Source organism: Cricetulus griseus, chromosome 2 (assembly GCF_003668045.3).
Source record: "Cricetulus griseus strain 17A/GY chromosome 2, alternate assembly CriGri-PICRH-1.0, whole genome shotgun sequence".
Classification (NCBI taxonomy): Eukaryota; Metazoa; Chordata; class Mammalia; order Rodentia; family Cricetidae; genus Cricetulus; species Cricetulus griseus.
In genome coordinates this window covers 96,521,520-96,546,474 of record NC_048595.1, presented here as the reverse complement: position 1 = coordinate 96,546,474, position 24,955 = coordinate 96,521,520, and the positions used below count along the sequence as shown (strand labels likewise).

General features: G+C 47.8%; 1 protein-coding gene across 1 annotated transcript in view; it reads right to left on the bottom strand.

Moving 5' to 3' along the window:
- Gabbr2 (gamma-aminobutyric acid type B receptor subunit 2) overlaps window positions 1-24,955 on the bottom strand; it is a 344,902-nt gene that overhangs the window by 227,588 nt on the left and 92,359 nt on the right. The window contains 1 exon segment of the mRNA XM_027403592.2: window positions 346-483. Coding sequence (XP_027259393.1) covers window positions 346-483 — 138 coding nt within the window.

The window sequence follows — 24,955 nt, the reverse complement described above, 5'->3', positions numbered from 1 at the left end:
AATCACTGATGCCCAAGCCCACCCACATTTCCACTTCTTGATATTGCATTCCCCCAGCTGTGCTCTCCTCTGTATCACCATCTGTCTGTCACCGTCTCCTGCCTCAGCAGTAACTATGTCACCTTCCAGGGAAGCTCATGTGGGCCAGGCTCAGTGGGCCACCAGTCCTGCGCCGTGCCTCTTCCATGACTTGTACCTCATCTCCTCTTTCGAAAGCTCTATCTGCAGTACCCATGGTTGCAGACCTGGACTCGGGACTCAGGGACTCAGGGACTCAGGGAAGGTTCCTGTTGGTGCCCACAAACACGATTCCACTGTAGGTGGGGTGGGGAGCTCTGCCCTTACCTGCACCAGATTCCAGCCTTGGAGGGACTCAGCGATGATAGATGTAACAGACGGACAGACGCCTCCAAACACCATCAAATGGTTGGGCCCATACTTTATTGCATCATAGAAGGCTTTCAATCCCTTTGCATTGTCACACTAGAGAGAAACAGAGAGCAAAGCCCACATTAGACACAGGTTCTCCTGAGCCAAGGGTCCCATAGTAGGGTCAGACAGTCAACCTGCCACCATGGGAAACCCTTAGGCCTCAGTTTGCCCAGGGTGAACAGTTCCACCCCGCCCTAAGCCCAGGTCCTGAGCTTAGGGAAGTTTTGAGTACTACAACCCAGACCCTCTCTAAGCACCCTCAAAACCCAGCCCTCAGTCATCTCCTTTACACACAGAGAGGAAAGCCACCCCCTCCCCGGCCTTCTTTCCATAGTCATTTACATTTTAAAAGACGAGGCCACACTCTGGCTATTGTGAAAACAGCAGAGGACAAGTGTTGACAGGATGTGAAGAAACTGCCAGCTCTGAACACTAGCAGTGGTATAAAACATTACACTGAAGGAAACAGTATGTCTACCCCAAAAAGTCAATGAAGAATTACCATACGGTGCAATAACTCTACTTCTACATGAGAACCCTAAAGAATTGAGAGGAAGGACTCAAAGATATCTGTACCCCATGTTCAGAGCAGGACCAGTCAGTCATACAACAGCCATCTGTTGAGACATCTCAAAGTCCATCAACAAATGAAGGAACACGCAAACTACGGTATGCACATACAGTGGAATACTATTCAGCCTTAAAGAAGGAAGAAATTCTGACACATGATACAGCCAAATTAATAGTAAAAAGCAGGAAAAGGAGACTTATTTAATGTGGCCACAATGGAAAGTAGGAGAAAGAGAGTCAGTGATCCCTCTAGTTCATCTTCAGAGTCCTGAAGTGAGATTAAAGGTCACACAGGGGCTGGGGATGTGCACGTCTAAGCAGTCTGGTCATGGTGTGGTCCCAGCCATCACTGATCCATAGTTGTCTGGATTACTTGCAAGGTGGCCTAACAAGTTGCTAGAACTGTGAAATCTCTTTTCTGAGACAAGCTCCTCCTCTAGCTGCCAGCAAGCTCTCAGTCTCTTTCTCCTCCCAGCATGAGATTCCTGGTAGAGTCCCATTACTTTGGGGTCCATTATTTCAATAGTCTGATAGTCAGATTGAAGAACAAAAGAGTCTCTTTAAAATACCTTCATTTCTGACAGGCCAGTTACTGAATGATTTCCACTCATGTGAAGTACCTTGAGTGGACAAATTCATGGCTGCAGAAACTACAATTGTGTTTGGGGGGGCAGGGAGCAGACGGAGTGGGAAGTGGGGATCACTGCTCAATAGGTTGAGGGCTTGAGTATGGGATATAGCATAGGTCTGGAGACTGAGTGCTGTGACAATATGAATGCATTTAACGTCACAAGACACTAGAAGAATATTCAAAATGGTAACTTGATGTGATGCATACTTGTCACAGTGCTCGTGTGTAGGGGAGGGCACTGGGTGGGGACGGGAGGGGGGCTGGGGGAGAAAAGATGCCATGCATATCAAGAGGAGAATTCAATAGTGAAAACCAGCTCTGCCCAGGACTAGAAAGAAAACCTGGCCAAGGAAACATATCAGGGTACCCCCAAGGAGGAAATAACAAGAGGAAAAATGTGGCAGGAATCCTCATGGCTCTCTTCCCTTCTACCTTTGTCTCTCAGTCAGTGGTCAGCTTCCCATGAACAGAGGACTACCTCCCGGCCTGGAGCAGCAAAGCACATCACTGTAGCTGCCTCAGTGTCCTCTGAAAAAGGATTCCTTCTTCTCACCAGCTGACTTCCCTGCTCTTACAGGTCTACCAGAATGAAAGTCTCAAAAGGAGAGAAACCCATCTCTCCATGACAATGGATCCTAAGCACATTACTTAAGAGCACTGGCTGTTCTTCCAGAGGACCTGGGGTTCAATTCCCAGCACCCACATGGTAGCTCACAACTGTGTAACTCCAGTTTCAGGGGATCCAACACTGTCCTCTGGCTTCCACAGGCACATGGTGCAGAGATATACATGCAAACAAAGTACCTGTATACATAATTTAAGAATTTTTAAAAAGTCAGAACATTCATAGACAAGAAAATCTTTGAAAGCTAGTGCATGGTACTAGCTGTTGAAATCTCTAAAGATGTGGGCCCCAGTCAAGTGGCAGGCAGCCATCCCTCCAGCCAGATGACCCCCAGCAGGGCAGTTAGGAAACACTCAGGTACTAGTGGAAAGAGCCACGGAACCACTTCTCTGTGTTATTCACAAGCCTGGGATGATGGTAATCTCTTCTCAGTGACAGCCCTGCTTCTCAGGATGTCTTATTCCTTCCCTCTCTTCCCACTGCTCATCAAACCAGGCCTCCCAGTCTCCTTTAAATCTCAAAAACCAAAGGCATCTTGCAGGGAGGTGGTGGCACACGCCTTTAATCAGCATTTGGGAGGCAGAGGCAGGTGGATCTCTGTGAGTTTGAGTCCGGCCTGGTCTACAGAGTGAGTTTCAGGATAGCCAGGGCTACACAGAGAAACCCTGTCTCAAAAAAACCAAAAATAAATAAATAAAATAAAAATCAAAGGCATCTCTTTTTGGCCTCTGGGTTACTGCACTTGCTGCTTCCTTTGCCAGAAACACAGTTCCAACTCATGTCTCACCAACCAGGCCTCCCGACTGATGGTACCCAGCTCCCATCACTGACTAAACAGGCATGTCCAGCTGGTGACTCTAAGGCCCCACACATGAATCTATGAATCAAGTCCAACAGCAAATCATAGGATTACTTAAAGTATTATAAGATTGTTTTATGATTTTTTGGGGGGAGGGGTGGTTCTGTAGTGTGAACTTCGAGATGATATCATGCTGCTGTATCAAATGTTGGCCTCTAATAATCACCCTATATTTTGTTTGTCTGTTTGGATGCTAACCGGAGGGTATGGACTTGCCATTTGCTTCACTGTGGTCTGCTCACGGCTCCAGTCTGGATTACACACCACCCTGTCTCCCTCTGTTTGCCCATTGTCTTTCTTGTTCTTTCTTCCCAAGCATCCACATGGTCCCCATAAGTGGCCATCATAGGGGTAGAGCAGATGTTTGCATATAGGATAGCCTCACACAGAAGCTCTGGCCTCAAACTTCAGAGGCTATGAGTCAGGGTACCATAGGATATCTTATGTAGTGGCCAGCTCTTAGGGGCAGATCAGCCCACAGGATAAGGAGAACCAAGAGGATGCTCTGAGAGAAGGCAACATAGGGTTCAGGATCAGAGCAAGTGCAGGAAAGGAATCAGGAAAGACAAAGGAATAACCCAGCCCCACAGTGCCCCCACTCCTGGCTACCTGAAGAGGACTTGAGGCCTGGAGAAGGGGAAGGAGGATCCTTACAGCCCCATTGGGGAATTTGGACTGGGGGGGCAGTCGAGAAAAAAGAGGGGAGGCAAAGGACAAAGGGAAGAAGTTATGCAATGATGGAGAAGAAATCTCCCCCCTCATGTTTCTTGGAGTCCTGAGCTAATTACCCCACTCCACTCCACAGCTGAGGGTGCCTAACCCTCCACAGAGCAGAAGTGCATAGACACAACAGCTCAGGGTTCATTTATCTGCCCCGATTTCCTGAGTCATTTCTAGTTTGAATACATATCTAAAAGGAATTTTCTTGTTTTCCCATCTAATGGCAATCATACTGCAGAGCCACACAGATCTATTGTCAGAGCTGCGTGAAAACAATATTAAGGACAATGAGCTTTTTCATACTTGTTTGCTTAGCAACATCACCCATCTGCCCAAGATGCTGTATTAGCAACAAGGCTGGCTGCCCCTAAACACACAGCTCCTGGCTTGGTCAACTCTCAAGTCTCCGCATATCTAACAAGCCCTTATTGCATCTGGAAGACTCTCCCAAGGTTACCAAATGTTGGCCTGACCCAATTTTCACCAGACTAGGAATGGCAGATAGCGTTTTGGCTCCAGAGTGTTACTCCCAGGAATGTCATTTCCTGGCAAAAGGTATTTTGCCCATGTAATTGAGGTACTAATTAGCTGACCTTAAATTAAGATCCATGTGAGCTCACCATAGTCCCACAAGCCCTTAACAGCAGAGACCTTTGAGTGGGAGTGACTGGGAAATTAGAGATTGGAAGCATGGCAGGGCCTTGTTAGTCATTGTGTTTTAAAGGTGAAGAAAGTCATGTGTCAAGGAGAGGAGGGCTCGGCCTGCAATGGTAAGGACCTCAATACCGGGGTTGGAGAGATGGCTTAGCAATTAAGAGTGCTTGCTGGTCTTGCAGAGGACCCAGGTTCAGTTCCTAGCACCACACTGGGTGGTTCACAATGCTCTCTTCTGGTCTCCATGAACACAAGGCATGTGCATATTATGCATACATACATACACATTGGAACTCACACATACACATAAAAATTTAAAAAACATACTAGATTCTGCCAGGAACCCAAACTAGCATAGAAGTAGACCTTCTCCAGTCATGTCTTTGGACATGGATCCAGCCCTCGGTTTGGCACCTGTCTGGAGTGGCAGTCACTAGGGAAGTGGAAGCAGCAAGACCACAAGTTAATAGCCTGTTTGGGCACCTTAGCCTGTTTCAAACTAGCCAAACAAAAGTTTAAAACTGAGGATCAAGTCCAAGCATAGAGTGTTTCCCTAGCATGTGCAAGACCCCGAGTTCAACTCCTAGTTGAGCTATTAGATGAGCGAGGTTTAGACCACCACAGTCATGGTGATCTGTTGCAGCAAGACAAGAAGCTAATGTTCTCAGGTAGACTGAGAAAAGCAGGATTGGCCTAGTGAGTTGCCTTCCATTTAAAGAATTAGTTTCATGTGTGTAGCCGGATCCTTGCTGCTCTACACGGTGCCAAAGCCGTTTACTCTACGAAGTGATAGGTAGTGGGAGGTCTTGTTTTGAATGTGCTGATGTGGCAAAGTAAAGAATCCTGTGCCCTATTCAGCCTTTTGTCCCCTAGTCCACTTCTTTGTGCATGAATCTAGGTGATGCAATCTATCCCACCACCCTGCACTGCTCTTGTTGCAGGGGAAGATAAGGAACAAAGAGGAAGGACTCTCTCCCATCTTGCCAGGATTAGGGGATTTCCAGGTTCCCAGTTTCTAATAATTAGTGAACTCAGAAATTGAAGAGAAGGTTAAAGCTATGCGTTCTGGAAAGACCATTTCCCTCAGACAGGGCTGCAAGTCAGAACCTCCTCTGTGTCAGAGCTCTTGGCCTAAGGCAGGAGAACTCACCCACTGGAGAGTAAGACCTCTTCCTCCCCTGACAGTTCTAAAAGTCACCCAAAGGAATCTTTCCTTTCCTCGCCGCATCTTTCTCCCCACACTCCGTGTGTATAGTGTGGCATAATTTGTATAAATGCATTTGTGTGTGTGTGTGTGTGTGTGTGTAGGCCAGATGTTGGCATCTGTCTTTGTTCTATTTCTCTCTGTGCTGGTTAGTTTCAATCAATTTGACACAAACTAGAGACATCTGTGAAAAGGTAATTCAGCTGAGGAACTGCCTCCATCAGATTGGCTTGTAGGCATGTCTACAGGGTCATTTTCCTGACTGCTTTTGATGAGGAGAGCCTAGTCCACTGTGGGCAGTGCCAACCCTGAGCAGGGGGTCCTGGGTTGTGTGAAGAATGTAGACAACTGTAAGCCTGAGAGCAAGCCAGTAAGCAGTGTTCCTCTGTAGGCTGCTTAAATTCCTGCCTCCAGGTTCCTGCCTTGAGCTCCTGCCTTGGCTTCCATGGATGCTAGACTGTGACCTAAAAGACAAATTAACCCCTTTCTCCCCAAGCTGTTTTTGATCATGGTGTTTATCACATAAATGGGAAAGTAACTAGGATGTTCTCTAATTACACTTTAATTTTTAGATGGAACCTCTCATTAAATGTGGAGCTAACAATTAGCTAGGCTGGCTAGCCAATGAGATCCAGAGATCCAACTGTCTCTGCCCAGCTCTCCCTCCCTCCCAGCACTATTGTTACAGATACATGCCACTATGCCAAACTTTTATGTGTATGGGTGCTGGGGATTTGAACTCATGTCCTTGGGCTTGCATAACAGGTACTTTTCCGACTGAGATACTTCCTCAGCCCTCTGTTTTTCTTCAAATTTTTTTTTTATTATTGGGGTGGAAGGATTTAGCATGTCATGGCATACATTTGGAGGTCAGAGGATGACTTGTAGAGTCAGTTCTATTCTCCCATCTTTATGTGGGAATTTAACTCAGCTCTTCCAGCTTGATGGCAAGCACCTTTACCCACTGAGCCATCTTGTTGGCCCTCTTTTCCCTTTTTTGAGTAAGGGTCTTACTACATAGAGCAGTCTGGCATGGATCCCATATGGGTACCAGGCTGGCATTAACCTTGATCCTCTCACATACAGAAATTATAGGCTCATGCCATGAGGTCTGGCTATCTATCTGTCCTACTATAATGCTACTCTCCCTAACCCTAATTTCTGATTCTGAATCTTCTTAGCTGACGTTTAGAGTCCCAAGATAGTAGACTTTCCAGCTGACCACAGCTGGATCAGCTTGGGGGCTTCAACCTCATCCAAGCAGGGGCCTGGGCCCGGCAGAGCTGGACTGATTTAGAAGCTGCTATGGCTCTCTCCTTTCCCTGGAGCCACTGTCTCCCCATATTTGGTCCACACACAGCAGGGCTGCCTTGGGATGGGATGAGTTCTGAACTCCTTCTGTACTCTGAGACAGCATCCATCCGAGTCTGTGCTACACATGGTCCAAGCCTCGGTGAACTCATGCACTAAAAGTAATTGATGTTTGAAGCAGAGGAAAGAAAGAATCCCAGAGGTCCTTGCCAGAGTGTAGCTTTCCTGTGTGGCCTCAGGAGTCCATTATGGACTATGGACAAGGTGGCTGAGTGCACACCAAAGCGACTCACCAACAGGTCACCTGCTGAGTATCAATTTACTCGATGGCCAGCTCACTGAAACGTAGGAAATTTCTCCAAGCAACTCCCTAAGGAGGCCTTGTGGACACTTCCCCAGACACAATTCACAGATTTGTCCTTCCAGCCCAGGTGGAAATCAGTTTCACATGAATCTCACATCTCCCTCCGTCCCAAAGGCTGCACTTGGAGATGGTCCCCAAAGCACTGCTGATTGTCACCCATTTTTAGGGATGGCCCCTGCAGAAGCCAGGGCAGTGCTGGAAGCTTCTGATATCCTACGGCATCTCTTGAACAGCTTTTAATGAGACATTCCCTGTGCCAGATAGCAACTTTGAGAAGTTATATGGCAAGGTATTCTTCAGCCATTTGGCTTTTGATAAGTTGCCCTCAGAGCCCCAGAAAGGGCTTCCAAGTCCTGGAAAAGGTGGGTTCCTCCTTGCCCTGTAAATCCCCCACTAGACTGTCCTCCATTCACTTCAAGAGGGCATTCTGAGTGTTGGCAAGGTCACCACCTGCCCAGCATACAGGAAGGAATCCCACAGTTTACTCGTAACTCACTGGCATGCACAGCTGGAACCATGACCACTGTCCTGCCAACGGTCACCACCTGCACATTCCAATGCACTGGTTTTGGTGCCAACAGCTTCTCCTTGCCTGTGGGAACCTGTTTCAGAAATCACCCGAAAACATGGGCTCTTAAAATTCAGCCCTTATAGATGGGAATAGATCCAACAGCCATGAAAATCATTTTTTTTTATGAAAAAAGTAAGACCCCAGAATGAGTTTCTTTTTCATTTAGATCTCATTTTTAAAGAATTAAAATACTTTTTTGACTTGAGAATTTCAAAGAAAATGATGCTGAGAGTGAAAATGTTTTTTTTTTCTTTTAAAAAAATGCCAAGAAAATGTCAGAATTAATAACAACCCATTGGAAACCGGGAATTAGTTCCCACAGAATGTCAGACTGGAAGGAGACCTTAAAAGCAAATGTGTCCAAGCCGCTCGTGGTTTCAGAGCCCTCTTCACCTCCCCCACCAAGAGCAGGCCATGTCTGCTAATGTCCCTCCAGGGCCAGGGTCTCTTCTGACAAAGTTCTTCCTTAGCTTGGCCTGGAAACCACTGCTCCTTTTGCATTTTCTGTCCCAAAGTCCCATAAAGGACCAGATGGTGAGCATCTTAGTCTTCAATGGACCTAAGCAGTGGCTCTTCTCCACCACTGTAGTGTGAACAGCCACAGAGAACACACAGAGGAGCGGGGGGCTGCCAGCCAGTAAAACTTTATTTTTAAAAGCTGCAGCAGCTGGATATGGCCCAGGGGCCACATTTTGTTTGCCCCAGCTCTGTAGCCTCATTGAACAAGCAGGGCCCTCCACCTCAGGAGAGCCCCCCAGATACCTCAGCTCAGCCTGTGTTACTCAGAGATGCCTTCAGGCTAAATCACCCTTGGCTCCTCTAATCACCCCACATGGATGCTTCTGTCTGTGCTTAGTCCCTGGGCAGGCTTTGGAGCACAAGTGTTTGGGAGTTGTGGAGCCTACAGTGGTCTCCCAAATACCACCATCTGCCTGACAGAAAACAATACTAGCTGCGGTGTGATGACTCTTGCCCACAATCCCAGCACTCCACACTTGAGCTACATAACAAGACCCTATCTAAAACTCCAAAGCAAAGTAAAACGGAAAAGAACACCAGCTGCCTCGTATTGCACCCTGACTGTGTGTTAGGCTCAGTATTAAGAACTGTAGGTGACTTCATGCCCTATAGTATTACTAATGTCAGTTCTGTTTTCATTTCCATTTCACAGGTAGGGAAGCTGAGACTCCCAAAGGTTAAATCATTTACTCAAGGTCACATAAATGACAAGAATTCAATTCTAGGCAATGAGATTTCAGAACACTTTCGTTTTAAAGAAAAATTCCTGGGCCAGCAATATGGCTTAGCAGCTAAAGGTACGTGATATGCAAGCCTGACAACCTGAGTTCAATCCCTGAAATACACAGTAGGAGGAGAGAAGTGGCTCCCCAAAGTTGTTCTCTGACCTCCACATGTGCACCGTGGCATAGGTGCACCAGCACACACACACACACACACACACACACACACACACACACACACCTCCACATGTGCACATAGGTGCACCACACACACACACACACACACACACACACACACACACACACACACACACACACACACACGCACGCATGCAAAGTAAAAGAAAAGTAAAACTAATTCCTAATTACGGAATACAATGTCTCCAGTACCCTCACAGATCCTACAAACACCTTCCTCACCCAAGGGGGGCCTTGGGCTAAACTTGGCATGTCCCTACCCTTACTTGTCCTCAACTCTGCACCTCAACTCTTGAGTTTAACCGTGTAAGTGGGACCCCTCTGTACACCCCAGAAGCAGGTCCTTCTGGTTCTACATTATGTTTTCCCAATGTGTGTTGCAGAACACAGTTGGGTCTTTTCGTTTTGTAACAGTTAGGCCAAGGTCTTCTGAATACACTACTCTCTCTGTTAACTCCTCTGTCAAAGGATACTTGGTGTCCCATTGTGCGTCTCTGTTGCTGTGATAAAACACTGACCACAAGCAATCTTGGGAGGAGAGGATCTATTTAAACTAACATGCTAACAGACTACAACCAGTGTCCATGGAAGCCAAGACAGGAGTCTATGGAAACCAAGACAGGAGCTTGAAGTAAAGGCCGTGGAAAACACAGCTTACTGGCTTGCTTATACAGCCTGGGCCCACCTGCCTAGGGATAACACCATCCACAGAGGGCTTGGCACTCTTCCATCAATTAGCAATTAAGAAAATCCCTCATTGATTGGTTTTATGCCAATCTGATTTAGAAGATTCCTCCGGTGAGGTTTCCTCCTCCCAGGTGACTCTGGGTTGTGTCAAGTTTACAGCTGAAGTTATGACACTGTTCCTAGTGCTTTGGTTGGCCTAGGCAGGATAGCTAGACTTTCCATGCATAGTTCCTGGCAAGCATGCAGAGTTCTCCATGGCACAAACCTGGAAATGGAACTGTTGACTCATAGGGCATGCCCCACTCTCTCAGTGAGCCATTGACACTCCCCACAGGCATAGTTGAGACACCTCACAGCTACACCCGCACCCGCACCAGCTTCCAATTTTGCCCGCCTGTGGGTATCTGTTGTCTCACTCCAATGCACGTGTCCCTGATTACTGCAGGGGCAAAGCCATCCTTCCCTGTGTTTATGGGCTGTCTGAGCTTCCTCTTTCACACTGGTGACTTCGCCCAGATTTTTATTGGGTTGTTTGTCTTTCCCCTATTGATTTGTTCAGAGCCCTCCTAGCCACATCGCCAAACTGAATGAAGCATCACCTCCTGCACCCTGCAATTGACTTCTGCAAAGCTTTCAGACTGCCGCCTTGTGCTGTACCATGCAGAACTCACAGCTGGGGACTACATACACCTTCTTGGTGGCCGGGGAGAGAGAAACTGCGTGACAAAGTCCAGTCAATCAAGAGAGAAATGAAAATGTTAACCTGAGGGATGGGGCTCGTGATAAGGCAGCGATGGTGAAAGCTGGACCCACTTAACGTGAAGAGAAGACACTTGGAAATGTGAACTTGAGAAGGTGGAGACAGGAATGGAATTGGAAGCTGGTTAATTTCCTCTTCTGCCTTTAATCGATACCATCTAAAAATGAAAACTGGAACTGAAAAGCCAGGAGTCTAACCTCACCACTTTCCAGACTCTTCTATGTCTCCCTAAGAGCAAAGCTAGAAACAAATGTTCTCGGTAGAGAGGGCAAAATCGCTTAATGCCAACAATTCTTTCTACTTTACATTCTTCCTCTTTGACATGCAAAACAGAGAAACTGTAACCCCAGCCTAGTGGGCTCTAGTAAGGACCCCGTGTTGTAAATTTTTTATGTCCTTTTTTCTACTTATAACCACATGCATAGAGAGATGTCAAGAACCGCAGTCATGTTATGCTAATACAATAAGATTTGGGGTGACTTCTTTCTTATCTCTCTCCTTGGTATTTTGTTTTGTTTGGATATTTTTTAAAGCACCTATGACTTTTATATAGACTGAAAATTTTCCCCCACTTTGAGAGAGGGTCTAATGTAGCCCATGGGACTGGCTTTGACCTGTATAGCTAAGGATAGCCCTGTACTTTTGATCCTCCTGCTTCTATCTCCCCAGTACTCGCTCGCATTACAGGCATGCAGCACCACACTTGGCTTATGCTCTACTGAGGATCTAACCCAATGCCCATGCTAGGCAAGTACTCTATGAACGTTACATCCCCGGTCCCAGGGAAGATATTTTAAACTGGGTTGCCTCCTATAGCTGGGATGCTTTCTCAGCCACTCCATCTCCTTCCTGGTCTTTCTGAACCCAAAAGCAGGACTTCATCCCTCTCATTGCTAAGTGATGCTACAAATTAGAGCAGTGCCATGGGCAGCTGAGCAGAGCACACACTGTATTGACTTGCTATTGCAGCTAATTCATTCAAACACTTTCTGATCATCCACTAAAGAACAGGAGCCAGCTAGGAAACAGCGAGCTCATGCACCCTCCAGGGAACAGACACTCAGTAAAGGGTTACTGACGTGGTACATTTGAAACAAAGAAAAATAATAAATCACATCATGGGCAGCTTTTACGTGGCACATATTTGTGCCTGGTTATACTAAATACTTTATATATGGTCTCACTTAAACCTCACAAACAGCCTACAAATCACATCCTATTAGTATCACCATTCTTACAGATGAGGAACCTGAGGGTCAGAGAGGTCAGCCATCAGCCTAAGGGGTGGCATTCCTGAACGCAGGCTTCATGATGTCTGTGCTCTTACCCTCTTCATCCTGAGCACACAGGGAGACTGCAGTCCCCAGACCTGGCATACTGAGTGTGAGTTTCGGTCACAGAATGTGAGCAAAAGGCATGATGCTGGGGTGAGCCAAGGTGTGAGTGAGAAGAATTCGAGGACTTAGAAGAAGAGGTACCCCCCAAACCCTGGGATTCAGTCATAGAAAGACCAATGGATGGGGAAGGGTCGTCCCTGACAACCTCCAGGGACTGTGCCTTAAGAATCCTCCTTAACTTTGGGGACAAGGCCACTCTCTTTCTGGGAGCATCCTTGCCCCATGGAGTAGGCAGCATAACAGAACGTAGACCCCACAGGTCTGGCCAGTACACAAGTCTCCTGTGGGTAGTGTTTGAGCCTTGCCGGTCAGTCTATGACTTTTTTGGGGCAGTACTACAGTCCAAGCTTCTCTTTCTGGTTCCCATCTTCAGGATTTCTCATCCTGGAGGGCTGGCCCACCTTACCTATCTGTTCCTGCTCTCCTTCTCCCATCACAGGCATCTCTCTAGAACCCTCTGACTCCAGCTGAATATCCCTCCCCTGATGACTCTATTTCTCACTGTTTTACTTTCCTGCACTTGGCTTGGCATGAAGAAGACATGACCTTAAATTAAAACTTACAGATCCTCTGGAGCACAGGATGTGGTCAGTCAGTCAGACCAAAAAGCTTTCTTAAGAGCCTGCCATATAACTTTGAAAAAATTTAACACATCTGATAAAGTATTAGAGAAGGCAAAAAGATATTACAGATAGACAAAGGAGAATTTGGGGGAATGGCAGGAAGTAAGAAAGTATGCCTTGCACTTGAAAAGCAAATATCCACTATCATTCAGGATGCTGGCAGCAGCACAAGGATAAAGGACACAATCAGAGGAGTCTATTGTGTACTGGAGTAGACCATCTCATTCTCCCTTCATCGAGGAAGGACTTGGTCCTACACAGGTGTCCCAGTTGTGCTGGTTGAACAGAATTGCTGCTGTAAAACTGACTCTGTCTCCTTTGGTGTGAACACCCTGAAATAAAAGTAGTCACCTCCATAGCTCTGCCCCAAGAGCTTACTAACTGCAGCCAGCTTGAGTTTTTCACACCCCATCCCATCCTCTGGGTGATGGACGGGCCATCTGCTTCGGAGTCAAGATGGAACAGCCGCCATCTTGGATGCCGCTGGTTGCCAAGGAAGAACAGGAGAGGCTCACACAGTCCTTGAACAGAGCCCACTGACCAGCTGTCCCCTTGGAAGACTGAACCACTGGCATTTCTGTATTCTCCCGGAAGCTATCACTCTGAATTCTTGGCCAGCTGCAGACGAAGTTACATGAGAATGATGGAGCCCCACCACCCAGCTCTCCTTTGCACAGGGAAAGCCAATTACCTGGTTTACAAAATGTTTTTCAGAGCTTGGTAGATACAAACTGCGTTTCCTAATTAGCTGTCGATAAATCTCACTGCATATGCAGGTGTGACATTTTTAAAAGTCAGGGTCACAAACACAGAGCTTGCCTGGGCTGCCTGTCAGGAGGGGCTGTTCTTTCCTGCAGGTCTGTGCAAATATCAGGCATTTGCAGCCCTTTCCCTGGGGGTGGGCTCAGGTCACCTGCAAAAGAGGGACCAAACTCCTGCTGTGTATGCCACTGGGCTATCTCCAGTTCGACACTGACTGGGGACCTGAGCAGAGTGCTGAGAGAGGAGCTAAGAAGGACATGGCCCTGCCATCAGGGTACTTGTAATCTATAGGGAGTGAAAGATACGGACACGTTGGAGGGAAATGTGATAAGTAATATAATGGAGATTTCAATAAGGAGTTATAGAACATTCTTGTGTTTCTTCAGAGACCAGTGGGTGATGGGTGACAGACTGGACCAGGTTTGGGGGATGTAGAAAACATTGCTACGGCTCTGGACAGCAATGGAAGACACATTCAAACAAAATGCCTGCATGAAGGGCAGGATAGCGTGAAAAAGATGGCAGAGATGCAAGGGAAATTTGACAAACACTGGGATAGTCTTCTGGCATTTCTTGGAGGAGGCAGCATTTCAGCTGAGGCTTGAAAATGGGCAAAGGGTTGTATGGTAGGAAGGAACACCAGGCCAGGGTCCCACAAAATAAAAAGTCTGGCAGTGGGAAGGGACAGGGCCTGCAGGAACACGGAAGAGTGAAGAGGTGTGGCAAGAAACAAGGTGGCTGGGGTGGGGCAGGCTTGGGCGGGTACCTCAGATAGTGAACTGCAAACAGGTGTGTTTTTCTCTTTTAGGAAGTAACAGGACACTGGAGGACATGAATTGCAGTTGGCTGAGGGGAGCCATGCTTGCTTCACCTAGGCACCAATGGCAATTGGCACAGAGTGGGATGGAGCCAGTGAGGAAAGAGGTCAGCTGGGAATAGTAGTCTAGGTGAGATGTGCTGGCCTCTCAATGTCTTGGTGAGAACACCGCCCAGCCCCCTTGGAAAGCCATGTATCAACAGGAAGCCTGGGCACTACCAGACTCTATGGGCTTGAGTGGCTCATAATATCCACGAAATACATTCAAACATGCAGTAGCCCAGGGATGGTACAATAAAAGATGAATGCACAAGAAAAGAGTGAGCTATACACAACAGGCACAGGGCTCTGGGCTACCCTGCTTCCTTCTGTGACATGCCTCATCTGCCCTTCACCTCAGTAGGAGTTAGCAGATTTGTCAGTCAAGAAAGCTGGGCTATGACTGTGGCAACAAACTCCTTCCCCTTCACCCCCACCTCTAAATAGGTCCCCTTGGAGATGCTGATTTCCTTCTCATCAAAGAGGTGGACACATCATAGATACCCTGGGTATCTATACTCTATCTGGTGGGACAGACATCATCTTGAACCCTGCTGGTTGCCAAAGGAGAAGGGTAACCATCTGACCAGACAGGGTGGTGAGATGCATAGCCACACGGAAGTGCAAGGGGCAGGGGGCTCCTTACAACACAGTCATGGGGAAGGAGAAAGAAACAGGTGTCAGCAAGCCCACAGATGAGGGTCCTGCTCATTCCTCAGGCCCCTCTAGCCTGGTTCTGTTCAAGGCTGAGTTTTGACTTAATTCATACACAGCTCTTACTTAGCACTGACCTGCGTGCCAGGCGCCATGCCGAATTCTTCCCATGCATTATCTCATTTGCTATTCATAATGTATCTTGTTCAATATTTGCAATGACCCTTTTAGCCCTCACTTAACAGAGGAGGAAATAGAGGTTCGGGGAGCTTCACTGACAAGCTCAAGGTCACAAGGATGGTAAGTCATGAAGTCTGTACCCACTGGGCCATAATACTCTAAACCATATGCTCTTGGGAACAAATGGCTATTTAAAACTGCCCCAGATGGGGTACAATGAGAGAATAGGGGGAGCCCTGCAGGAGATGGTGTTGAAGTGTATTCCAGCAAGGCACTAATCCTGAGAACCTGTGAGGAAAGGCAGAGATGGGACTGTGGAGGTTAAGTCTAGAGCACAGTGTGATGGTCCTGTGTTGGGGCACTCATTGAGTAAATGGAAAAGGGATACATTTCTGGGCTGCCCTTGGCAGGCTTGCAGCACCAGTGAGGGGCTCCCCTTATTCTCCAGGCCTTGTTCTTAGCATTTTAATCATTTTAAGTGGACAGTTCTGTGGCATTAAGTGCACTCAATGTTGTGCAACCATTGCCACTATCTATTTCCAGAGCTCTCCATCATCTCAAATAGAAAATCTCTCTACCTATTAAACTCTGGAGGTTCTTAAATTGCTTCACTCTGGCCATGACGTCACCAGAGTTGATGGCGGTGGGGAAGAGGACCCAGGGAGATATGTGAAGGTTGTGGTGGAGGAGGAGAGGCCGGTGAGGCATTGTCAGGAGATGAGCATGCCTCTCTAGGCAGGAGGTACAGAGCAGACAGCTGAGGGGAGAGACAGGAGGGGAGACTCAGAGAGGGAGAAATCCCAGCCTGTCCTATGGAACCTGTGAGCTCTGAGTCATCAGGAATTGAAAAAGAGGGGGATTTGGGTCCTGGGGAATACCACAAAGCTCAGCATTTGTCTTCAAGGTGTGTTAGGCTGACCAAAATCTCTGCCCATCTCCCTGGGGAAGCTACATCTTCAAACCCAACCATCACTGGTATTTTATAGAGCTGTTCCATGGTTTACCCAGAAACCCAAGATTCCTGCTCAAACATTCACTAGGCACCTACTTGAATGGTAGTTGCTATGATGTAGATTGTCACTCCTATGTGCATTCATGTTAATTCCTTGGGCTACTTCCCCCTCTCTCCCTCCCTCCGTCCCTTCCTCCCTCCAGAGTCCCAGATGGAGTTCATTATGTGCCTCACTTGTCTTCCAGCTGGGGACAGGCAGCCACTCCCCAGCTTCACAGGCTAGGGCTGGGCAGCTGTTACATTTCCCTGTGACCAGAGGACTGTAAGTCAAAGGAACTTCTGATTCTGGGCCTGCCTCTCTTCAGTATGAGCTATTGTAGACAGTCGCTTCCTCAGCCCTGCCCAAGAGGTGAGTTCCTGGCCCCTAGCGTCCCCGATGCTTCCTAATGCTGCAGCTCCTGATTCCAGATCGCAGATCTTCTCAGCATCCTGCCTTTGGACCCCAGCGCCCCATGGTTGAGGACCTAAAGCATCTTTGTTATCCAGATCCCTTACTCTAGGCCATCCCCCTGACCCCCATCCCACAGAAGCACTGCCCGAGCAGGCTGAGAACTTAACCCAGGGCTACCCCTGGACTTGCCTCAGTAGTCAGTATGAGGCTCCCCAGCTCAGCAATAGTCCCACCAGATACACCAACGGTGAACCAACAGGGATGACTGCTGGGAGGGCAGGGGAGGTCTAGGGGCTGTTTGAAGGATAGGGATATAGTCCACTCTGGAAAGTCCTGGGACAGATCTTTGACAGGTGACCAGTGATTCTTCAAGGGCAGCAGCTTCAGGAAGGCAGGGGAGATGTACATTCCTGGATTTCCGTTTGGAAGACAGGCAAGGAATGCTGGGATGTACATTGGTTTGAGTGGGGTTTACTTGTTTAATTATGTTCCACAAGGGGTGGGCATGATGGAACTTGGAGGTTCTCTGGAACATCTGGGAGGGGGGGTCTGATGGGGTATGCTCTGCTAAGGAAGTTTTTGGGGGAGCTTCCTGGTAGTTCTCATGGGAAAATTGTGATGGTTGCTATTGATTATTGAATCACCTTGGAAACAAATCACTTGGCATGTTTATGAGTACTCTTCTAGACTGGGAAAGTTGAGGTGGGAAGACCCACCCTAAATGTGGGCAGCACCACCCCAAGGGCTGAAGTCCTGGATTAATAAAAGGAGAAAGTCGGATGAGCATTCTGCTTCTTGAACACACCAGTCTGATTCTCTACTGTTGTGATAAAACACTGACCAAAAGCAACTTGGGATCTGTTTGGCTTACAGTTTACAGTCTGTCGTCCAGGGAAACCAGGGAAGGAGCTCAGAGCAAGAACTCAAGGCAGGAACCGAAGCAGAGGCCATAGAGAAATGCAGCTCTCTGTCTCGTTTTACATGGCTTGCTCAGCCTGCTCTCTTATGCAAGCCAAGATCATCTGCCCAGGGCCAGCACTGCCTACAATGAACTGCAGCCTCCCATATCAATTATTAATCGTTGGGCATCATTATGTAAATTGGCCTATAAGCCAATCTGATGAAAGCAGCTCTTTAATTGAGATTCTCTATCCCCAGGTATACCTAGATTTGTGTCAAGTTGGCAAAAACAAACCAGCACAAACAAAAATTTAGACTGATCTCCCTTAAGTTGCTCTTGACAGGTATTTGGTTATAGCAGTGAAGAAAGTAATTAATGCAAGTATTGGTAAGAAATCTGGGTTTGGGCCCATCCCCACTCTCTGCTCAGTTCTGAAGTGGGACCCTTTGCTCCTAAATACACTTCTATTTTGGTGTGCTGCCATCTTCCACTTTCACCAGAGGCCAAATCAATGTGCCTAACTCCTGAATTAACTTGGACTTTGACTTTCCAAAGCTATGAGCTAGAAACACTTCTCTAATTTTTAAGTAGCCAGCGTCCAGCATTTTGTTACCGTAATGGGAAGCTGACCAGTACAGAAGGCCTAACTATTGGAGGGCTGCGCGGAGCCAGCCCTGCAGCCACAGCCAGCCAGCCATGAGTGCTGTGTTTACTCAGTTTGATGAATTAGGAATCAACAGAGGAGCTCCTTCCAGCCAGCTCTGCCAGACTTTAGGCAAACAGAGGGAAGAAGTCAGAGCCCTCTTCACAAACGCGTGGGGAGAAGAGGAGCCAAGGAACAGTCACAGCATAATGTAGTGTCTTTGTCCATTTAGGCACTGGGACAAAATACCACGGACTGGATGACATATGGACACTAGACACTTATTTCCCAGTTCTGAGTCTGGAGAGTCCAAGATCAAAGAGATTCGGTGTTTACTGAGGGTTCCAATCCCTGGTTCAAAAGACAGTGGCTTCTTGCCACCAACTCATATGGTGGGAACAAGTTCTTTGGATTTCTTTTGTAAGGACATTGATCCTGTCCTGAAGGCTCCACCCTTATGATGTAATCACCTCCCCAAGGCACTACCTCCTAAGGCCATTGCTTGGGGGTTAAGATCTCACGAGATACTTTTTGGTGGTACCACATACATCAGTATGATAGATGATGGGAAAATACATCATGAATGGGCAAGTATGGGGCCTAGAGGATGTTCAAGAAGTCATCCGATGAGAGGGTGGGGAGGGCGACCTGTAGAGAGAAAGACATTCATTCTGTCGCTCATTCACACTGCAAGCATTTATAGTGAACATTCATTCACAGTGCAAGCATTTATAGTGTACCACTTCTGGCAGGCACTGTTCTGTGTACCAGGGACACTGCAGGGAACAAAATTCCTGCCCTTGAGGAGGAGTGGTTATTCCAGTAGGGGAGGGAGATTAAAGAGTAGGACAGTAAAGAGTGACTGGTAGATTATAAAGGGACCCGTGACATGGGTGTAACAAGGTTGTGAGTAATAAGACAATGTAAACTGAAGGGTCAGGAGCCAGTGAAACTGGTGCCCAAGCTCACTTTATGACTCCAGATGGGGTAGTGAATGGCCAGGGCCTCTATAAGACAAGTGTGTGAGGGAATGGAAAGGAGGGCAGCTGTGGGGAGGAGGGCATGGGAGCACTCTGGTGAATGAATGGGAACAATCAGTTACCATTAAACTACCACCATTGCTATCATCCCTGGTTAAAGCAACTTATGATTTGGGGAAAGCTGTCTCCTAATGGAGGCGTCTAAGGCAGAAGAAGGCAGTTCTGGAGGCTGGAGACCCCCCATAGGTGGTTTCTTCCTGAGCCAGTGTGCAGAACAGCACAACAGGCAGAAGGTGGGAGGTCACGAAAGAGGTCAGGTGGGAATTCAGGTGAGACCCAGGTGTGTGCTCAAATGTGAACTCAGGTATGAATTCACACATGAACTTGGATATGAACTCAGGTGTGAACTCTGATGGAGGGCCAGTGGGGTGGGAAGGTCTTTGAGTCTTCATAACTAGCTCCAGGCACTAGAATTGTGGCTTTGGCTGAGCCTGGGAGTGCCAGCATGCCAACTCCAACCTAATGACTCCTCCATGATAGGGTGTGTCCCTCTTGAGCTTGCAACAGGAAGTCTCCGGAACTTCTCTTCCTCAGATGCAGACAGTAGATTGGGTGAACCCAGGAAAATCTAGACATTGAGGGGCTGCTGTTGCTTGACCTTAAAGCCAGGGGCTGCTGAGGGAATGAATCTGCCATTTACTGTGATGTTGGGGCAAGTGTTTCCCATCACTGAGCCTTGGGATCCTTGTCTCAGTAGCCTCTGGTGTTCTCTGAGCTCCAAGGATTCTGGAAGGTTCCATGAATGTGGTAGATTGGTAACCCTCAAGAAAATTCCTCCAGAACCATTTTCAAAACTGGGTTCTGAGCTGACCTGAACATCCAGGAACTCTTGCTCCCCAGTCTGATAGCTGGAATACCAGCATGGGACTGATCCAGACCCCAGGAACATGGGTTTCTGTGAGGAAACCTCAGAAATCTATGGGACTAAAGCCCAGTATTTATCCCTAGCATACGTGTGGACTTTGGGAGCCCATTCCATATAGAGGAATACTCCCTGAGCCAAGACACACAGGGGTGGGCCTTGGCCCTATCCCAAAGGATACGAAAGACTCTGATGACACCCTATGGAAGGCCTCACCATCCAGGGGGAGCAGAAAAGAAATGTGACAGATAAGGTTTTAGTTGGGGCTGGGTAGGGAAGGATGGGTAGGAGAAGGGAACTGGGATTGTCATGTAAAACAATCCTGTTTCTAATTCAAATAAAAAGGTTGGAAGAAAAAAAAAACTGGGTTCTAGTTCCACCCTGAGGAGCTCAGAAACAGGGGGAAAGGAACACTGTGTATAACTGCCACTGGTCCTCTTACCCGGAACTCTGCCCCATAAACACCTGCCACAGTCTCCTGGGCCTTTGCCACATCTAGGGGTAAAAAATGATGCCTTCATAAAGTCTCCAAGGAAATAGGCAGCCACAACATGATTTCTTCATCTTCTTACAGAAAATAATGGTGCTTCCTCGAGTTTTCTTCTAAGGTTTAACAGATCCAATGCCAATTTTCAAAAAAATCATAAATTCTTACAACTTAATAGGAGGGGAAAAGGGAAGGAAAGAAAAATGAGCAGGAAGTGGAATAAAACAGATGCAAAAAGGAAGGCCTGTATGAGTCGACTTGCACCCTGGCCTTCAAAGTCCTGGCAACTGTAGGGAAATGGCAGTGGCTAAAGCCAGATTTACTTGTGTAGGTGTATATAGCCTGCCAACGCCAGGACACAGTGTCATCATTTACAAAGTTTATCACTGAGAACTATGCATGTCACTTACAAAGCCCAAAACGCACACACAGAAATCTTGTAATGTCTGGAGGAAGTTTATGGTTTGGGATTGGGACATATTTGTAGCCATCCTGGGCTTCTGTAAGAGTGGAGTTTCAAGGTGGGAAGATGAAACAGTGGAGAGGACGGATGACAATGACAGTGACACAGGTATGTGATGGAGTGCCACTGAATTTACACTTAAAAATAACTAAAATGGCCAGTGGTGGTGGCACACGCCTGTAATCCCCACACTTGGGAGGCAGAGGCAGGCAGTCTGAGGCCAATCTGGTCTACAGAGTCAGGCTCCAAAGCTACATAGAGAAACCCTGTCTCAAAAAACCAAAATCAAACCAAACCAACCACCCAAACAAACAAAAACAAAAAACTAAAATGATAAGTCGTGTATATTTTACCACAATCTATCAAACACAAGCAGTGGGGTCTGTTTCCCCATGTGAAGGATGGGGAGAGATCAGTTCCTTCCCTGTCCTCTGGGGCTAGGAGTTCAGGGACACTCTTACTCCTCCAGGTGGGAAGCATTTTTTCAAACCAAAGTTTACCACAGCAGTGAAGAGAAATGAAAATAGAACCAACTCACTGTTACACAGGCACATGAAATGGATTGCTATATGTGAGCCGAACCTGAGCAAGGGGCCTCGAAGCCTGAGCTGATGAGAAAGAGCCACTGAGAAGGAAGAGCTTGTCCAGAGCCCACACAGCAGGCCCTGAGGGCACACTCCAGTTTCCTGGCATCCATGGACTCTCTCTCAGTCCCAGGTCCCATGGGGAAGACCCAGGCTCTGAGGCAAGTCTCTGAGTTCAAATCCCCCAGCTGAACAACCTTGGAAGACTCTTGAGGCTCCTTGCTTCAGTGCCCAGCCACCTCAAGGATTATAAATATGTGCCTCACGTGGTTAACTGAGGGTTAAATGAGTTCATTCATTCAATGCATGGGGGTGATCTATACCCCTGGAGTGCCTGAACATGGCAGGCTCTTCCAAGGATTGTCTCAGGACCTCCTGCACCTGCAACCCTCGGTGTTAAGTAAGTGTTCACTGCACAAGCCCCATGGGAGAAAGCCTTGGGGTGTGACTCACTGCATCCTCCTCACTCACATCTATAGTGTGCCAATCACCTCCATTTCATTCCTACAAAAGCCTGGGCCAGTTCCAGAAGGAACACTGGAGAAAAGGGCAGTGTGGACACGACAGGACCATATGGGGACCCACCCCTTGCTATTGCTTGCTATTTCAGGACAATCCGTTGGCATGACAACCAGACTTGGCAACCCTGCCACCATCAGTCTCTATCCTTGAATGCATTTTGCAAGGTACTGGCCTCCATGGTAGGTAGTTGTTTTCTCTACTAAGATCTGCTTCCCTTAGGAGACAGCAAGCAGCAGGTGGGATGCCCCCATTAGCATCCTGCTCAAGGTGAGTGTGGGGTACCTATACCTCTTCTCCTCAAAGCCTATACACAGGGAGGTGGGGCATTCCATGTAGCCCACAGCTGACATGCCTTCTCAACCACAGCCACTGTGGCCACCCCCATGGGTGTCCTATCACTATGACCCACATCCGAGGAAAGTCAGTTAAGAAGGGCTCATGGAGCCAACTGGGCCAAATGGTGCAATTGTTCTGCCAGGAAATCCAAGAAGTCTGGCTTTTCTGAGCCCATACAATAATCCTGTGGGCCCAGGATTTAGGACGGTCCACCTTGGCACCATCATATTCTGTAAAACAAACATTAAGTATTTCACACACACTCACAGAGTATTAAATCTAATCCTTTAATTGGGAACTTGGAGGTCACAAATGGCACGCTGGGGACAATGCACAAGGACTGAGTGTCTATTAGGGCACTGAGGACACACTCGCGGACCATAACAGCTCTCCATTCCTGAGGCTTGCTGTGTGGTGTGCCAAACCCTACTCATGTCACCACATCCTGTCACTTCCCATGTCCCCACTCTACAGGTTCAGAGATATAAGTTCTAGAACCCACATCACCCACTCAGCATCATGGGACTAGCTGAGGAGGAGCTGGCTTGGGGCAGCTATCCACATGCTTAGTCAGATACTGGTGAGTCTGGGGACAGGGTGTAAGAATGAAGTAGCAACAAGCATCCTAGTCACCTCTGGTCTCTAGAGCCACCTGGGCGATGACATGGACAAGGAAGCTTCCAGCAACACTCTCTGAGGGGGAAGAACCACACTATGGGGAGGGAAGGGTGAGTGGCAGAGGACAGCAGGACCCAGCATGCACTGCTGGAAACACTGGAGGGTGTGAGGATATCACAGAGCTAGACAATGACAGTGGTCACCTAGGGAGTGCACTGGATGTCAGAGATGCTTCTTGGAGGAGGGGGAGGGAAGAGGAGAGGAGTAGAGGAAGAAGAGGGAAGAAGGAGAGGAGTGGGTGGTGATAGCTTTTGAATAGGAGGGGGAGCAGGACCGCCCCACTGTCCTGAGCCAAAGCATTAAATACAGTATGGGATTGTGACCCTACACCCACACGACACCACCCACCTTCTCCAGAAGCAGAGGGAACACAAAGCCACACAGTGAACTGGATCACTGCTGCAGAGTATTACACAAGAAAACAAAGGAATTTCGATAGGAGGCTGGCGATGCAGTCAGCCGCAATAAATAAATTAAAATGTGGCATTGTTGTCTCTGTGTATGTTGGTTTTAATTACTATTTACTGAAAAACCGAAACTTTGCATAGGAAAGGAGAAGAAAATCTTCAAAGTTGTACAAGACCAGCTTGTGTGTAATGGAGCTAACTGGGGTGGGGGCTGGAACCTCCACCTTCCAAGTTTAGGCAGACCCAGTTGGAGGCAGCAGAGCCTTGCCTGGATGTGTTTCTGCAGGGCTAACAGACTGAGGATCTACAAGGCCACCCAGTGATCAGGAGGAGTACAGTCACCCAAGGGACAGCACCACAACCCTCCACAGCCCTGAGCCCACCATAAGCCCTGTGGATGAGCACAGGGTCCTCCATATGAGCTGCACTCTGCTCTTCCTTACCAGGTCTGTTTATGTTGCTGGCTCCCCTCCTGCCCCATGTCCTAGAAGGGTGAGACACATGCTGCACCAGCTCTCTTAGGCTTGACACTGACCTTGGGCTCTGTGCTGTCTTCCCAAACTGCAAGAGACACAAAGAAGACACCCACCCATTGCTGTGCCAGTAGGGAGAGAAAAGGAGGTTCTCATTCCTGGGTAGGGTCTTTGGTAGTCTAGAAGGTAAGAATTCTAGCCTAAAGGCTTCCAGCTCCCAGGGACCCCCTGAAAGCAGACTGACTTAGTGTGAGTCTGCTGGGCAAACTTAGGGTCTCCACCACCATCTAATCACACAGGTCCTTTCTGCTGACTTTATACACACGGTTTTTGAAAGTTAGTGTTAATTGTCAGTGTCATGGGATCTAGAATCACAGAAGAGACCAGCCTCTGGGCATGCCTATAAGGCATTATACAGATTAAGTTAACTAAAGTGAGAAGATTTGACCTAAGCGCCTGAGGATCAGAGGCACCACTGCACTGGCTAGGATGCTGGGCTGAATTGAAAGGGAAAGTGACCTGGGCATTCGCCTGTCTCCGTCCTGACTGTGGACTCATAAGAAGCTGCCTTAAGCTCCTGCTGCTGTGGGTTCCACACCATGATGGACAGTATGCAAAACTGTGAGCCAAAACCAACCCTTCCTTCCTTCCTTAAGCCGCTTTCAGATATTTTGAGACAAGGGCATAATACAGGATCCCAGAAAATGCTACCTGGATGATGGATTCTCCAAGCAGGATGGTGGGTACCTGCAGGGAAGAGCAGCCTAGGATGGTCCCCCATGGCATCTGCACCTCGCTACATGGACGTGGGTCCTCTCTACACATACTTCTGGGGCAGTACAGGCTCTATTGTACAG